This window comes from Labrus bergylta, chromosome 21, assembly GCF_963930695.1.
Source record: "Labrus bergylta chromosome 21, fLabBer1.1, whole genome shotgun sequence".
NCBI lineage: Eukaryota > Metazoa > Chordata > Actinopteri > Labriformes > Labridae > Labrus > Labrus bergylta.
Genome location: NC_089215.1, coordinates 527,176 through 544,873, shown reverse-complemented (window position 1 = coordinate 544,873; position 17,698 = coordinate 527,176). Strand labels below are relative to the sequence as shown.

General features: G+C 41.2%; 1 protein-coding gene and 1 non-coding gene across 3 annotated transcripts in view; one reads left to right on the top strand and one right to left on the bottom strand.

Annotated features, from left to right (window-relative positions):
- Positions 1-221: 221 nt before the first annotated feature.
- Positions 222-331, top strand: LOC114921727 (U6 spliceosomal RNA). Its single transcript, XR_003810039.2, has one exon. It is a non-coding gene; the product is annotated as a U6 spliceosomal RNA (small nuclear RNA).
- Positions 332-1,322: 991 nt separating this feature from the next.
- Positions 1,323-17,698, bottom strand: part of LOC110001947 (cGMP-dependent protein kinase 1) — a 58,196-nt gene continuing 41,820 nt past the window's right edge. For both annotated transcript variants that reach the window (XM_065949639.1, XM_065949640.1), the window contains exons 8-17: positions 15,019-15,084; positions 13,851-13,925; positions 8,916-9,012; positions 7,047-7,186; positions 6,794-6,883; positions 6,412-6,553; positions 5,563-5,849; positions 5,403-5,465; positions 5,195-5,261; positions 1,323-4,447 (exon numbers count right to left, since the gene is read on the bottom strand). In XM_065949639.1, the coding sequence (XP_065805711.1) occupies positions 4,349-4,447; positions 5,195-5,261; positions 5,403-5,465; positions 5,563-5,849; positions 6,412-6,553; positions 6,794-6,883; positions 7,047-7,186; positions 8,916-9,012; positions 13,851-13,925; positions 15,019-15,084 (1,126 nt within the window). In that variant the 3' untranslated portion in view covers positions 1,323-4,348. The remainder of the gene's footprint in view (positions 4,448-5,194; positions 5,262-5,402; positions 5,466-5,562; positions 5,850-6,411; positions 6,554-6,793; positions 6,884-7,046; positions 7,187-8,915; positions 9,013-13,850; positions 13,926-15,018; positions 15,085-17,698) is intronic.

Genomic DNA, 17,698 nt, shown 5'->3' with positions numbered 1-17,698 from the left:
GAAATCCCACAATCCCTTTCAGCTCGCACCCTGTCAAACGGTACCAGGATCCAGAACCAGGACCTGGGCCAGAGGGAGAGTGGTTACTCAGTGTTTAACATTTAACAGTGCACAATGTGCAGTCTGGTATTCTGTTTTATTTTTCTGAGTTTGAACCCTGACTCAGACATCATATTTGCTGACCTTCCTTTAAATACAAGAAGGCACTAACATCAGGCTGTGTTTCATAATCTGTAACGCATGATAAACTTGGGAACGATACAGAAAAGATTAGGAGGATGGCCCCTGGTGCAAGGATAACATGCACTATTGTGAAGCGTTCTCATTTTCCTTGATTTTCATGATTTTTTTAATTCATCACAATTTATTTAATCAAATGTGAGTTTTGGCGAAACAGCGCCCCTACCGATGCACTTCATTCGGTTCAGGCAGAGAGCGGTACTGCAGCAAAGATAGATTGTGAGAGGGTTCCTCGTTGATAAACAATAAAAATAAAAAAACTTCTCTTAAAAGTTTACGAAGATGTGTCAAAGCAGGTTGAAAACACTCACGTTAGGAAGCTCTGGGTTGTGTCCATTGTGTTTGGAAAGAGAATATTACTCATGCCAAACTCAATTAAGTTCTTGCGTAAATCAAGTGTATGAGAAACACTGTGTTGTCTGCTAAGAAGCGAGGTGTACATGTGGATAAAAGTAAAATGATATCTGACCAAATGCTCTCTGGTAGATGTAATGTTTGCCAAATTAAAGGAGGTGACCTGAGTTACACATGGAAACGAGCAAATCCCATTTACTCAATCCCAAACACATAAAAAACATTTCAAATTGTTTTCAGCTTAGCCTATGCTTCTTTTAATGCTAATGTTTGAGCTTACATTTACCTAGCTCATCCATGAAAACTAGAGTTATTAGCGCTTTTGAACATACATGCATATTATTTTTGTCAACAGCATCGGCCATGTTTGCAACATTCAACCAGGATTAATATTAGTATATGACTGGGAATCATCCAGAGGTCCCATTTTGAAATCATGCTGTGCGGGGTGAGAGGTGGTTTCCTCATCTGAGTTGAATCTATGACTAACCCTGTAAATACTTAAAGGAAGCCTACGTAGGAAACCTGATGTGAACCTACTGAAAAATGTAAATACGGATAAAACAAGCGGAGGCCCATCAACCAAATAGTATTTCTGTTGTTGAAAAAGTAAAATGTACTTATAATGTAGTATTCTGATGGCATGTTGCATTTTAAACTGCATCCTAACTGGTAAAATTGTAAAAAAAAAAAATATTCAAACAAAACACATAGAATACGGACAAAAGTTTAGTTTAGTTTTTTACTTTATTTTTCAAACAGATCAACCTGCTTTGGCAAAAAGGTTTTGTTTTGTCGTGTTAACAGTCATGCCCATAAAGCTTTTTGAACTGATAGAGCAAGAAAGTCAGAACATTTCATTAGCTACCATGGCAACCACTGTAGTACTACTACTAATAATAATAATCTACAAACGGCAGGCACATTATAAAGCACTATATTCCCAATATATACAAATACATCAGTGACACGCGAGCTTCGTTTCACAAACTCATAAAATACTCACAAAATATAATCAACATAAACTTTAAATTATTCTACTTCTGGTCCAAACACATTTTTTAAAATCACTTAAGGATCGTTTTGTTTTCAAAATAAATGACGTTTCAACCAGGCAGTTTTTCCAGAGTATGGTGGTGAAGTTTAAATGCTGACTTTTCTCTGGACTAAATTAATACATTTCACATTCTGCCTGTTTGGTTGTTATTTTTAAACTTTGCTGTAGTTGAAAACCAAACACATGAATTTCATAGGTTTCATGCAGAGCTCACAGAAGACACACCGCTGATCAGTTTACAAAAATATCACAATAAATTCAGAGCACTATTACAAAGTCTTTATACCAAACAACGACAATCAGCTGCTTTTACAAAAGGCCACAAAATAGAAATACAAAACAAATTCCTCCTTTTATTTCTGTTAAAATCTTTTTTTTTACGCGGAAGAATACAAACTTTGAAGACTGCACACGATCTTCAGCTCAAGATTTGTTGTGAAGTTACTGTAAGAATGTGAAGATGTGGATCCTCATTCAGAGGTTTGGAACCAAAAAGAAACAGTCATGAAATGATCTCAATTTTGACAAACCAAGAAAAGAAATGGTGTTAAGAAATGTAACAAAGTCGTGTATGTGTTTGTGCAAATGGAGTGTTTGTAGGTGTGTGCAAAAATGTGTAGGAAGGCTTGGAAAATATATACAAAATAATTTTGTCATGCTTTGATCCAAAGATTCACAACAAAAGGAAAAGTAGAAAGGAAAGTTAAAGTAGAAATGATCAGATCACTGCGCGTTACTGACGGAGGAGGACCACAGCTGCTACAAACAAACCTTTTTGTCCTTCAGTCCTTGGATTTTAAGTTCCCCAAAAGTGAAATGAGAAGTGAAGGCATCATGGTGACTTAGAGTTTTCCTTCCCGTCTCCTTTCTTAAGTTCACTTTTGTCTTCCGAGGTCGGTGGAGATAGTTTGCTACTTGGACCAGGGATTCATCTGGCAACTGCATCTCCTCTAGTCTGCGCTTGAAGAGTCAAACCTGGGAAAAGCCCCCAGGACTTACTGAACTGCTTCCAGAATGTGAACCACAAACAGCAGATACCACAGGATGGGCAGCAGTCTTTTAAAATCTTCTTCTAAGGAGAGAAAGGTCATGAATCAGCCAGGGATCAAGGACACTTGACAGGAGCTGAGGCTTCCAATGAGCTGCTAAAAAAATACGGCTGTAGTCTCCAATATCATGAAGTGACATTTGAAGGGACCGTTTAAGATCCTTTCCGTGGTTAGAAACCGGATAGCTGCAAGTATCTCTCCTCTGACCCACTATCCTGACCTGGTTTTCTTTTGGCTGCTTCATAAAAAGTGCATTTGGTGAAGAGTATGCATCCTAAGCATGAAAGCAATGGGGGAAAAAAATAAGGTCATAGGCGACATCTGCTGGATGTCCTTGTTTGATGTATCAGCATGTCTTTTCTCAAGGAAGCTGCTTTCCCCCTAGGACGTTTCTCATGGGATTTAAAAATACTTGGTATGTTTCGTCAGCGGGGACAAGGGTCTAAGTAAATTCATGGTATCCTTTTTTTTTTACCTCTGAAAGAACCCTGCTCCAGGTTAAAACACCTTCTTTGTGGTTGGGAGTGCTGAATGTTGGTCAAGTTCGCAGCATTCAAAGGACTCATCATCTCTGGGAGTTGCTGCAATCTACGGGGAGTCAAAACAACCTCTACAGTGAGAATGACTGCTGAATGGTGGAGATACCCAAGGTCCTGCTGCAGTTAAACAAGGAATCAGCAGTGTTCTCAGTTGAAGGAATCTATTTGCAGCATTGAACTCAGCATTAAGGAACTAGCATGCACAGAGCCTAGGTCTGTTAAAGGTGGCAATGCTGTTTGGGCTGTGATGGCCATGTGGTAGGGTAGTTGAGATATAGAAGTTCTGTGTGTGGTTACGGTGGTTGGTGAGAGCTAGCATGGAGGGGGGAGGCTCTGGGACGTCAGAACTCACTGACCGTCCTTCTCAAGGTGTAGTGGGACTAATTGCGAAAAACACCAGTGAAGGGAGGTTCCCTAACTCGACAACCCTGGTGATGTCCTTGTTCTTGCTGCCCATCAGTCTAAACGATTGGAAATGGAGCCTGGGTCTGTTGAATCGCTGTTTTGGTTGCAGTGGCAGCTAAGGGCCATAAGTTAAGTTATGTAACTTATCAGTAGGGTAAAGGGGCATAACTGGGATGAGTGGTGTCTTCACTGAGCACTTATCCTTTCATCAGGGCACAAGTATCTCTTGTTCAAAAAACATCAGAGTTCTGATAGGGGTCTAACTGGAGTTGGTAGAGTGACTTTTCCAGGTCACAAAAGTCAACAACTTACTTGAACCCCTTTGGATTCGGCATTAATTCTTCTAATATTTCCAGGATCCATTCCCCTCTCTGAGAATTGATAAACAAGTTGACCATTTCTTGGAAACAGGTAAAACTTGTAGACGAGATTGATTGTCTCATACTTGAACCACCTTATCCTCCAGCTCTCAGATGTTTTCAGGTTTCAGCTCAGAATTCCTCTGGATGGTTTGAACAGTTTGCTCAACGACAGGACTCCAGTTCTTTTCCGTCGGCTCCCTCTCAAAGCATTAGGAGTTCTATTCCCACAGGATCCAAAATGCTTGAAAAAAGTTTGTCTTTGTTCAGCCTGGTGAACCATTATTGTTCCTCCAAGATTTCACATTGTAGAGCGTCGGGTTGAAAGTTTAACTATGTACTGGGCTAAAAATCGTAATCCCATCCAGAGTTGTCGTCTGGTGGCGGCTCCTCTGTGTCTTCGGGGAAATTGTCAAAGTTACTTGTGTCAGTTGAAGAGGAAACCTGGAAAGAACAAAATTGAGTTTAACACATTTAAAACTTGACTAGACAACGCAGGGTTTAATCCTATTCTAAAATTTAAGGTAGGAACTTAACTCTTGACATACTGGAGGAAATGCTGAAGTACAAACAGTAATATTCCGAGCTGGGCATCACCAACCGTTAATCTGTTATAGCTTAATTATCAGCGTTATTTTCCTTTTTCAACTGACACATCTGTATCATCTGCAGTTCTGTTTCTAGTCAGGCTCTCATTGGCTAAAGTAGCCTAAGAACAGTGTATGTTAGGTCCTGATTGGTGAAATGACAGTGATGGAAATTTTGAAGCAATCCATCCGTCTTTATGGATGGTATGTATTTAGATTAAATATTTTTCTGGATTTGGATCGTGGGGACCTTCACCGATGCAGTAGGACCGTTTTTGTTGGGAAATTAGGGCTGGAAGAGAACTGTATACCTTCAGCCGTTAAAAAAAACTAATCAGAAAGACTGGTAGGTCTGACAGATGTGTAGATTGTGGCTGCTGTTTTGGTCGAATCTTGAGATGGTTTACAAGGTAGGGATTACAAGAATTGTATCTTTCTAGCGACAATCGCATGGGTAATATACACATAACAGAAGTTGTTGTTAAGATGACATTGATGAATAGAAAACACATTTACAGCCCGGGTGGTCATATGTCAAAAAAGGTCTAACATGAGATTGGCTTTCTTTATGGGGGAAATAAAACAAAGGTTTATTTCAACTCACATCAGGTGTGATGGGCGGAGTCAGAGTTCCTTTCCTCAGACCTTCCCAGTTAAAACCTTCAAACCACCTGAACAGAGAAGGAGAGATCTTTTAGCCTTACCTTTTAATTAAAGGAACTGAAATGAAAAGTGAAAGTCAGGTGATGACTATACTGTACTTCTGGACTGAAACAACCAATCAGATACCAGCTTCCTTTCATCTCCCTTACTTGTGTTTTTGGATGTCTTTGACTCCGTTTTTCAGGTTTCCGAGTCTCTCTGAGGGATTATCTCTGTTCACACAAACATTGAGGATTAATTCAGAGATAAAAAGAACAAATTATGACTCTGTGGTTCATCAGAGTTGCCCGGGAACACAGTGGCCTCTACCTGCAGAGCTTCTTGATGAGGTTGCCGGCGTTCTTGGTGATCTTCTTGGGGAACTCGATCATGTCGATGCCTCTCAAGATGATGTTGTAGGTTTTCATCGGGTCTGGACCTGAAAATGGAGGGCTGCCAGTCAGCAGCTCATACATTAGGATACCCAGAGACCAGTAGTCTGCGGAGACGTCGTGACCCTTGTTGAGGATGATCTCTGGAGCGACGTACTCAGGCGTGCCGCAGAACGTCCAAGTCTTCTTACAGACACCAATCTTTTTGGCGAAACCAAAGTCCACCTGGTAAAGAAAACGATTTACTGTCTTGAACCAGTGAAGCATCTCAAGCTTGGCTTGGTGTCTCCCAACCTCTCCTCAAGACACTTTTCTGTTGATACTTCTGGTCATAAAAACTCAGAATCTTGGATTTCTTGTGTCCTATTGACTTTCTCTTTAACTCATTTGTCCGTACAGAATCTCCACTTGTACTCAAGACATAGCACAAGCTAACAGGCTGACATTTAAAGCAAATTCTATTAAAACTTTTAAAAGATGGTGACACCACTTGTCACGGTAAGAAACTTCTGTTAAGTCCTGATTTATTTCCCTGTCGTGGAGAGGGTCCCTTAATGACTAGTTTAAAAAACTGAACTTTTCAGTTTTGTGCTTATTTGTTGGATATTTCCAAATGCATTTGTGTTTGTGGAATTAAGTGCAACGTTCATAGTTTGAAGTCAAATTAAATAATTCTTCTCATTTTCTTTTGCACACTTTCTGTGAAACAAAACACAAACTGTTCCAGCTTAGCATAGCATGCTAACATTAGTACTGCTGTTACTTTATGTACATGGTATGAAATTACCAGCTTGGCGTATCCCCGGCTGTCCAGTATGAGGTTTTCAGGTTTCAGGTCTCTGTATATGATGCCTTTGGCGTGCAGATAGGCGAAGGCCTCAACCACACATGCCGTGTAAAACCTGGTGGTCGAGTCTTCAAATGAACCCCTAAAATAGTTTAAAAAAACAGTTAGACAATGAGAAGGCTTTTTGATTTGTTTAAAGAGATAACATATAGCTATTTGGTTTGGTGGGCTTTAGTGCCCACCGAAGGTCTCAGAGTGCAACTGAATGTTGTTAGACACATTGCTGTATGCCTCCCCTCATGTACAATGCACATTTGTTGACGAGCAGAGGGTGGAAAAGCCAAATAGTGCAGAAAGGCTTTGATAATGTTTAAATGTGTACCTGTCTCTCAGGAGAGTCCACAGCTCTCCTCCAAGACAAGCCTCCAACAGCATGTAGAGATATTTACTGTCTTTAAATGTCCGGTACAACCTGAACACAAACAGGAAACCTGTGATACACAATAACATGATCCAAATAATAACAGAAACAGAAGAGGAGAGCACATTCAGAGAGACACATTTTTATAATGTTGTGCATCAAAGCTGAATGTTCCCTCACTTTTGTTGATGATGATGATGCTTGTTGGACTGACCTGACGATGAAGTCGGAGTGCGCCTCAGTCATGATGTGTTTCTCAGAACGGATGTGTTCCTGTTGTCTCGTGTCGACGATGTGACGCTTCTTCAGGATCTTCATGGCGAACGTCTTCGCCTCCTTGTTCTTCAGCTGAACCTGAAGACAAAACAACACATTCTACATAAAAAGTGAAAACACTGTGCAGTGCATAAATAAACCCTGCCCCTGCGTCTGCCTGAGTGTCAGAGTTATGATCGGGGTCAGACAGGCAGTCTGCGGATCAGAGGTCAGTGTTTTCCTCAGATCAGAGTTACACGATGACGAATCACCTAAAAATACCTCCAGAGGCACGATGGAAGTCTCTGAGTGGGATTCCTTCCTGCTTTTGGGCAAACCCGCCGGAGGGCTTCCCCTCGACCTTCAGTAACCCTCCAGCCACGCCTTCTGCGGCAAAGTAACCTAACCACTGTGGCTGCAATGCACCACCCGCTACAACCCACCCACCCTCCACCCCCCTTCTGCTTTTTCCATCTCACACCTCAGGTACACTGTGGGGATTAATGCAATCAACAAATCCAATAAAACTGCAAACGATGCAAAGAAAGCTCTGCTGAAGATTTAATGATCTGAGAGACTCGTTAAGTCTGAAATAAACTCGTTAAGATGAATAAAGTCATTAGGGGACAGACATTTAATACCCAAGACAATTGTTATGAATAACACATTATAATTCTTCTGCAGCATAATGAGAAACAAGTAGGAAATTTGAACCAAACTGTTTGACTGCAGTTTTCTGGGTTATATAAGTTCCTTACAAAGCCACAGAGAGGGCCAGGAGCCCAGACTCTGAATCACGAGGACTGGTTTCCAGTTACCAGTACTGATACTTTACTGGAAAGTTACTGCAAATAGCATCCGAGCAGATTTCTGAACTACGAAAAGGACTTGGAGGGACAGCTAGCGTAGTACGGCCTGAAGCTAGTCTCAAACTTTACGCTGAAACCCTTTAATCTGAATCTGTTTTTTTTTTAAAGCTGGCATCGAACTGATGCCAAACAAATGCTAAATCTCAGACTAACTTGAAACCACAGATGTGCGTGTTTAGATGAACAAATGGTTTATCGTCATCATCCTCACAAGTCAGCACTAAGTGAGGGTGATGACATTTGATGACTAGTTAGGGCTGTAGCCATATTCTGGTTATATCTCTGGTTAATGTTCCTCCTCTCCTTGCTCTACAACCCAGATGTGAACAAGCACAGTGAATAGACTGTGGTCTGGATTTGTTTGGACCAGAGAAGATAGGCGGTTTAAAGGCACCCCCTCACGGCCATTTTGGACACCCCTCGGTTTGTCAGATATGAGAGCAGTTATCAGGTCAACAGGTGTTGCAGCGATGGAAGTGGGCAAGAGAAGTGGTTCAGATAGAAGTGATTGTACCCGACCTAAAAAGCCTCTGCATGTTTCTAATAAGCTCCACGAGCAGAAACGTGCTCAAACTAGGATCAATATTGGAGATGCTTTTGAAAAATGGAGAGAGGTTAGAACACAGAAAGGTTTACAGACCCATGCAGAGCTGGATAAACACTGAAGCTTCAGAGTCCACCACATGGTGACCTGATTGAGCATCCACTCTAGAGAGGAGGGGGCGGGAGGAGACAGTTCTCTACAATGTTTTGAATTTGGACTGCAGTACCCATTTTAAACACTGGGTGTCAGAGTTACATACTGCTCCTTTAAAATGTTGACAACTTTCAAACATCTTGCTCAGTGTTTCTACTAGTTAAGTTGGAAATCTGCATCCGATTTCTCTTGTATCATTGATTGATGATGATTCAGTTCAAGTTAAATTAATCTGATATTGTTTCATCTATTGTGATCATACCAGCTCAACACGTCCGAAGCCTCCAACTCCCAGCGTGTCGATGATGTTGAAGTCGGTCAACTTCAGACTGGAGAAGAAGGCGTTCTCTGCCTCGTACCTGAAAACACAAAACCTAGAGATGCATTCACCGAACTCAAGGAAATTGTACTTTTGAACAGTTCTTGGACCATTTGAAAGAGTAACCATTCTGCTTCGACATGGTGATCAAGCTGCAGAGCAAGGGCATCATCTGTATCTAAACAAGCTACTTCAGTCTACTTAAACATAGACGTTTAAAGTCAAAATTGGCCATGGAAACAGAGGAGACTGCCCAGCCGGACTTTGAGCTGTACCTGCAGCATTTGACCACGTGGAAGAACGGGAACTTTTTGGAGGTTTGGATGGAGAAGGAGGTGATGGGGAAGGGGGAGGAGAGAGGAGAAGGGAGGCTGGTGATCCGCTCTCTCTTCTGCCTCGCTGGGACTAGAAGCAACTCTCTCATATTCCAAACGTGAATCCACACAAATCAGAAAAAATGTCATCCAGTTATCACCAAAGCATTGGTTCGAGCACAGGAATAGTTCAGGTAAGATGTTGTGCTGTCTTCTTGAGCAGTTTAAAGCAGTCTGGTTTTGAAGAATAACGGGAAGTCAACAGTTGATCTTGATGTTTTAGTTCTTTATCTACAAAAAGCCATCAAGTCATTAATTTCCTTCAACGCTTGGAACTATTTCTCTTGGTCACAAAGTAGAAAAGTGAACACAAATTCACCAACATGAAGCTGGTTCTCAGTCCTCACGAGAATGTTCGGCACAGAGTCCTTAAGAGAACCGTCTTAAAGGAAGAGCTGCAGTCCCAGTTCACATGGTGAGGGTATGGCCAACGGTGGAGGTACCGATCCAAAGATCTGGTCTCAGGGGACCGTTGGTGAAGTGAGGTTTCCAGATCCTCCAGCTCAGTGTTCAATAAAGTGAAGAACAGGCCTGGTCCTGATCTGAGCGGGACTCTGTCAGAATCCAGAACTGGACTGCATTGTGAAAAGAGCTTGTTGTCTTGGTACTCTTGATGGATTTTGGGAAATATTACTTTTCTATTTAACTCAAAACCCAATCGAATATTTAGTCTGCAAGTGTGAGGGTGTCTCAATCGGAGAAGATCCAACTGTGCACGCTCAGACTTAAGCAATGTCTGAGGATAGCCTCTGAAGGGTTCGTCCTTTCTATCAAAACAGGGTACACTTCTGCGGTCAAGTCCTACAGGGGTGGGGTAACACCAACCTGAGAGGATGATCCTCATGGCATAACGCTGCTGGTATTTTTAGCACATAGAAACATTGCTCGGAGGTTCACCCTGTAAACCCAGCTCAGTCATAAAAATGACTGAAGGTTTGAGGACAGACTGTCCCGACCTCAAAACCGCAGGACACAACAAAGAGTACTTAAGATTTCTCCGGATGTAGCGAGCTTCCTGCAGTCTTCAAGTGTTTAATTTCTGCACGTGTCCATGTGTGTAATGGTTTGAGTTTAATATCTATATTATAAGAAATGTAAAGTCAAAGTCTTGTGAAGAGATCTGCGATGTCATCAGGGAGAGTCTGATGTCTGGTGAAGGGATCTCAAAAATAAAACAACATTCTGTTTTAACAGCCAGGAGCAGGATTATACCCACCCACAACAAACGGTCCAACATCCACATCATCTGTCATATAAACCAGTCCAAAATGTCAACTCTACGTTAGCCCTAAGCTTCAGCATTTATAAATTTTATTTCACTCTGTTTATCTGTGATAGCAAGTTAGGGCTCCAATACAAGTCAACCCGGTGTTCCTACTTATTTTATAATCTGCAAAAGCATCTTATTATGACATCAAATTTGAATCCCAATGTATCCAAAATGACTTTTGATTCCACTCATTATATTATTGGTACGTAAGTTTAAACACACATTATGTAAAGTCCGCCACCAGGGGGCTCTCAATCCAAACAATAACAAAAGACGACGTCGAGGCTGGCGGGGAATCATGGGAGTGATTGTCGTTTCTAGTTTCATTACTTTTTGATGCTATCGATCATTCATATAGCAGAGATTGTTTGGAAAATGTTGGCAACTTTACATTAAAGACAATATTTACTTTAAATTTTGTTCTCTATTGGGGTGCCTGAGCCTAGCGGTTATGTTGTGCGCCCCATGAACGGATGCAATAGTCCTCGTTCACAGTGGCTGTGGGTTTGAATCTGACCTCTGTCCTTTGCTGCATGTCGTCCCCCTACTCTCCACTCCAGACTTTTCCTGTTTCTCTTCAGCTGTCCTGTCCAATTAATGCAAAAATGGCCCAAAAATGTCTCCTTTCCTACCTGGATTTTGGGTTATTTTAAAAACAAGAGCATCTTTCTGTGGAGTAAACTTTCTCCTCAGCTCAAAATAAATATATTGTCTGCCAACCCAGATGTTGGCGGGTTGGTGTGTGTGTGTGTGTGTGTGTGTGTGTGGGTGTGTGTGTGTGTGTGTGTGTGTGTGTGTGTGTGTGTGTGTGTGTGTGGGTGTGTGTGTGTGTGTGTGTGTGTGTGTGTGTGTGTGTTCGTGTGTCAGTGCTTCTCCAAACGGGACTACTTCCTGGAAACTGCCGCCGTGGAATCAGATTCAGAAACTGTAGATGCTGTTGATCGACTGTTGGACAAAACCAACCCATAAACACTCTAAAAATAGTTTGTCATAGCGAGGAAGAGATTAACCTTTAGAGCTTCCTGCGGGGTTCAAATCCCCCCAACCTTCAACGTGCTGAAGTGTCCTTTAGTGAAATAGTAAACATTAAGAGTCGGACCAACGTGATACAACCAAAGTTACACCTCACACAGAATCAATGATGTTAAGTCAATTTATCTTAACGTGATGTTGATGTTTAAGTGTAATAAAACATGTGTTGTCTGTAGTCAAAACATCCATCCATTATCAATACAGCTTTTCCCGGGGTAGTGAGGGGTGTGGAGCTGATCCCAGCTGTCATTGGTTGAGAGGAGCAGTTGAGAGCAGTTAACCTAACGAGCATGTCTTTGGACTGTGGGAGGAAGACGGAGTACCCGGAGAGACACATGCACGAGGAGAACATGCAGAGAGACTCCTGAAGGACGGGGATTCAAACCAGGAACCTCCTCACAGAGAGACTCCTGTCAGATGGGGATTCAAACCAGGAACCTCCTCACAGAGAGACTCCTGACAGATGGGGATTCAAACCAGGAACCTCCACACAGAGAGACTCCTGACAGACGAGGATTCAAACCAGGAACCTCCTCACAGAGAGACTCCTGAAGGACGGGGATTCAAACCAGGAACCTCCTCACAGAGAGACTCCTGACAGACGAGGATTCAAACCAGGAACCTCCTCACAGAGAGGAAACAGCACTAACAACTGCACCACTGTGCAGCCCTAAATGGATATATTAATTTAGGGTTCTAGGAGATATTTATGTTTGAATTTTTGGCATAAGCATTTTGTAAATTTGACAAAAAGATAATGAAAATACATTTTTACAAGTATTGTATTTATTATGCATGAAACAACCAAGGTTTATTTTGTACTGTTAACATAACTCCCATTACTGACAGGTGTGTGTGTATGTGTGTGTGTGTGTGTGTGTGTGTGTGTGTGTGTGTGTGTGTGTGTGTGTGTGTGTGTGTGTGTGTGTGTGTGTGTGTGTGTGGTGTTTGGCTGTATGGATTCCATACCATAAGAGGAGATGACTTCATTCTGTGACATGCCAACGGTCATTTGATACAAGACACTCCATTTTAAATTACACTCCTACCGTGTGTGTGTGTGTGTGTGTGTGTGTGTGTGTGTGTGTGTGTGTGTGTGTGTGTGTGTGTGTGTGTGTGTGTGTTTAAAATGCCTCCCTATGTCATCACTACTACTGTAAATAGTAAACTCACATCTGTGTACTCTAAAAGCTCTCAGTTCTCACGTGACGTCACACACTGCTGGAACCGCCCACTTGGCCATGAGTGAAACTGTCGTCCATACGCTAGGTATCTATATTGTTTTGATTTTTACTAGAATCATATCAAAGCTTAAAAATCTGACATCATTGCAAGCCAGGTATAATCTCTGTCTACAATTTTCAGATACTAACGAATGTACTTTAGTTAAATGCTAAATGGATTTAAGCTTGTATATTTATTTTCTCGACTTCTGACGACTCAAAGTGCTTTTACATCGCAGTGTGAATCACATCCTGGTGGATCTTCTTCCTGAACACTGATTTATGACGCAGAAGAATGACTGTCAGGGACAGAATCACCTGACAGGACCGAGGTGTTATGTGTCTTCGGTAATTAGTCGGTGTCCTTTAGTGTTCCCTGGTTGTGTCGCTCCCTGAATGCCACGTTGTATTATTAGCTTTTCTTACATAAGAGGATCCTGTTTCTGCTGTAAACATTCCCACAGAGACAACAAACCTGCTCCTGACATGTCGGAGGAAAAAAACAATGAACGCTAGCATGAAGGAGGAGCTGTTTTTAGTCGAATATGTTCTCCTTAAAGACAGAGTCAGCAGCTTTTTCCTACAAAACAAAATATAGACTTTTACTAAAGTAAAGCTTGAAATCAGGCTTGGTCTCAAGACCGGTCTCTGAGACCACTTTTAGAAGGTCTCGGTCTCAGAATCTTAAGCATTTTTTCTCGTTCTTGTCTCGGCCAAAGACTGGGCGGACTCCAGATTGTAAATCAAGACCGGTCAAGACCACCAAATAACTGAACAAATAACTTTTATTTATTTGTAGTTTGATTTTACCCAATATGATGATTTTTCAGTGATATTCGTAGTCTTGGTCTTGGTCTCAGTCTCCATCCCTAAATTTCTTGGTCTTGGTAACACTAGTGTGTGTGTGTGTGTGTGTGTGTGTGTGTGTGTGTGTGTGTGTGTGTGTGTGTGTGTGTGTGTATGTGATCGTTAAACCTACTTGGCCTTGGCTTCAGCGTCCTCGTAACCTTTATTCGAAACATCGTCCAGTCCACCAATCAGATGTTTGAATGAGCTGAGGAGGGAGAAGACAGCAGCCAATCAGCATACAGCGTCTCCAGTGTAAACACCAAATATATTTTGTGTTCTGATGATTAAAGCTGTTTTTAAATTCTGACTTCAAACAGAAAAATAATCTTAAAAAAAGATCACAAATCACATGTGGCAATATTTATAATAAAAACCAAAATAAGTCCCTGAAGTTTAGTCTAAACTTATTAAAATATTATTTAAACTAAAGTGTCCCAGTTTAAAAATATTTTAATGGACTTAATGTTTGTTGAAGAGAGAGATGTGTTTCACGTCTGCAGCCACAAATGATACCATTTCATCATAAATCAAAGTTTTAAAAGTATGTTCATTATTTAAAGAAGTTAAAGGTTCATGATGAAAAAGAAAGATAAATATCATTATTATGTTGAGATTATAAATGGTCATATTTCAGTTTTTTGGGCGGAGAGAGAAATCATGAAGTCTTTCTTGTGTTTAATGTGTTTGCTTGTAGTTAGTGATGAGGACCAGCAGAGGGCAGCACACAAGCACAAGATCACCAAAGGAACCCAGCTACATGCAAAGAGACCAAAGAGGACCAACCATGTAAGAAAATAAAATAGACAGAAACATTAAGTGTGGTAGGAACCAATGAGATGCTGGCACATGCAGGTTGGTGGCTCATATTTCTTCTCGATGCATGCAAAGGTATACAGTTGTTCATCTTGTATATATTTTTTCCCATTCATTTAGCCTTGTCTTTAAAGTGGACTTTATCTATATGCTCATGTAGAACAATCTGTACTCGTCATGAATGAAAATGCCCTCAGTCCGTGAAATTTCTTAAAGCGTTTGAAGGGTGGACGCTGAGGCCAACTGAGCTGTCACATTTAAAGAGCAATGTCAGAAATTGAGGATATTTTGGGAAATGTAAGCAATTAGGAAATCAAAAAGGAGTAAGGAAGGCTTAAAAAGGCAAAAAGAAGAAGACAGGTGTATAAACGTGAGGGTTAAAAAGTGATTGAAAAGCAGTCACTGATTCTGTGAAAGATCCCCGTAAGTAACAGTGTCGTAATGTGTGTGTGTCTGTGTGTGTGTGTGTGTGTGTGTGTGTTTACTCTCGGTCGATGACCAGGCAGGTGACGGCCTCCGCAGCAATGACATTGGCTGTTCTCACATCCTCTCTGTGGACACAACACAAACAGACACACACAAAGACTCATGAATTAAACCGGCCGTTCCATCTGAGCGGGACAAAACACGACCATTACTTCACATACTGATATCAGGAGCTGTGTGGGGACAGTGGGTTCTTTAAGGACACTCTGACGAGCGGAATTAAACCAACAACCCATAACGGACAACTCTCCCTACCAGCTGACCCCGTCTCAAAATGACCAGCTAACACCTTTGAAGATTATAACCAGACAAATGTGTGTTCCCTTTGTAAGGCCAATCGTCATATTCCAAAAAGATTACATTGAAGAAACATCTGAGTTCCAGAAAACCAAATTTACCTATTTAAGATGTCCTCACTGTCTTAGAACGTCCTCAGTCATACGATTGTAATGACGATGAAGATGTTTTCACTCCATGAAAATATCACATCTTAAAAATGTCCTAGATTTAAGAATGCCCAGCGTTGTAAAATCTGTCCTCACGTTATAAAGTCGTCCTCCAAGTGCAAAAATGTTCCCACTTTCCAGAAAACTGTCCCAACCTTCGTATAATCTTCTCACTGCCTGAGAGTTTTCTTCACTGTTTAAGGGATGTCCTAACTTTACAAAAACATCCTTACTTTTGAATTATTTCCTTTCGTTTAAAATATTTCTTCATTTTCATTTTGGAAAGGCAATCCAAGTTAAAAACTTTGTTTAAGAGATTGTTAATTTGTGCAAGCGTGAAATAATATAATACGATTGTAATCATGGTTCACTCTTGAGATTTGATATTAATATAACACCATAGTTCTCCACTTCTAAAATATGTCTTAACTTTATAAAAAATCCTCACTGTTTAAAATAAAATCGAATTTATTCAAAATGTTCTGAACTGGGACTCTTGTTTTAAAAAGTTACACGTTTCTAAAAATATCCCCACTATGAAATGGTGTCCTCTCTTTTATTAAATATTCAAAATGTCTAAAAATGTCTTCATGGTTAAATAGTTTCTTCAGGTTTCTTTCATGTGTTAATTTCCTTAAACTTGACCTCAAGTGCAAAAAAACCCTCTCATGGTCAGGAACAATGTCCTCAGGTTCTAAATATATTTACAAACATGCTCTCAATCCCATTAAGGGAAATAAACAACTTTAAATTTTAAACCTGTGCCTGTCCTCACAGAGATAGAAGAAGCAGTACATACACACACGCACACACACACACACACACACATTGGATGTGTAAACAGCACTCCCCTGTGAACAGCGAAACACAGTTTATCCAATTAGCAGCGGCTGTGATGATGCCGACAGGAGGTTGGAAATCCAGCAGAGACACAAACCAGAGACACTGACAAACTGGTTATAGCGTGTGTGTGTGTGTGTGTGTGTGTGTGTGTGTGTGTGTGTGTGTGTGTGTGCATATGGGAGGTATTTTCACATGATCACACTGATAGAAATAAGAAAAGGAACACACACATCTGACCAGATACCTCTTTAATTAAAGTCAATCAAATAAATGAACAGCAACAGTGACACTCTCTCACACACACACACACACACACACACACATTTGTCTGACTGTACATATGAGGACCATAGATTGATGTCCCTGCAGGGTGAAACCGTCCTCCTTCATGCCACACACACATAGGTGTCATGCTTGCTTCCAGGCTTTTAGTTCACATGTTTTTTGCGTGTGTATCTGTGCCGTGTTCTATTTCAGTCAATACGTCTTGAAAAATTAATCTTCATATATCCCCCGAGGCTCTGTATGGAACATTTTTTCGAGGAGATGCCATGTGATCACGCTGATATTCTACCGGGTAATCCTGGAGGGCATCAGCAGGTATGAGATTGGTTTGGAAAAACCGCAACTGAACAGCAGGCTTACTAGCATGCACAAATCTAAGGGTAAAGAATAAGGTACAACTATTAGCCTCTACAGAGCCTAAAATAAAGGAACACAAATTCCTCTAAATACAAACCTCTGCCATCAGAGGAAAGATATGCAAAATCTGCAAAACCAATCTGCATTTTTTTATATTTCAATCCAGCCAGCCACCAATTCCTAAACGTGATTGCTGAACCTCAGAGCAACTGAACAGTTGAGTCAAAGCTAACGTCTCCTGCAGTGAGTCAGTCCCCATAGAGCTCTATGTTAAAATGTCTAACTTTACAGCTGCAGTTCCTCCAGTGTCCACTAGAGTCTGTCTCCTGCAGTGAGTCAGTCCCCATAGAGCTCTATGTTAAAATGTCTAACTTTACAGCTGCAGTTCCTCCAGTGTCCACTAGAGTCTGTCTCCTGCAGTGAGTCAGTCCCCATAGAGCTCTATGTTAAAATGTCCAACTTTACAGCTGCAGTTCCTCCAGTGTCCACTAGAGTCTGTCTCCTGCAGTGAGTCAGTCCCCATAGAGCCCCATGTTAAAATGTCTAACTTTACAGCTGCAGTTCCTCCAGTGTCCACTAGAGTCTGTCTCCTGCAGTTAGTCAGTCTGGGCAATAATAAAAATATAAAATATAAATTATTAGAAGTACAGAAAATGTCCCGACTTTCCAAATCTGTCCTTTCTGTGCACATCGGACACACAAGCTGGTCCTCACAAAGACTGAAGGTCATGAAAACACACCAGCCAGC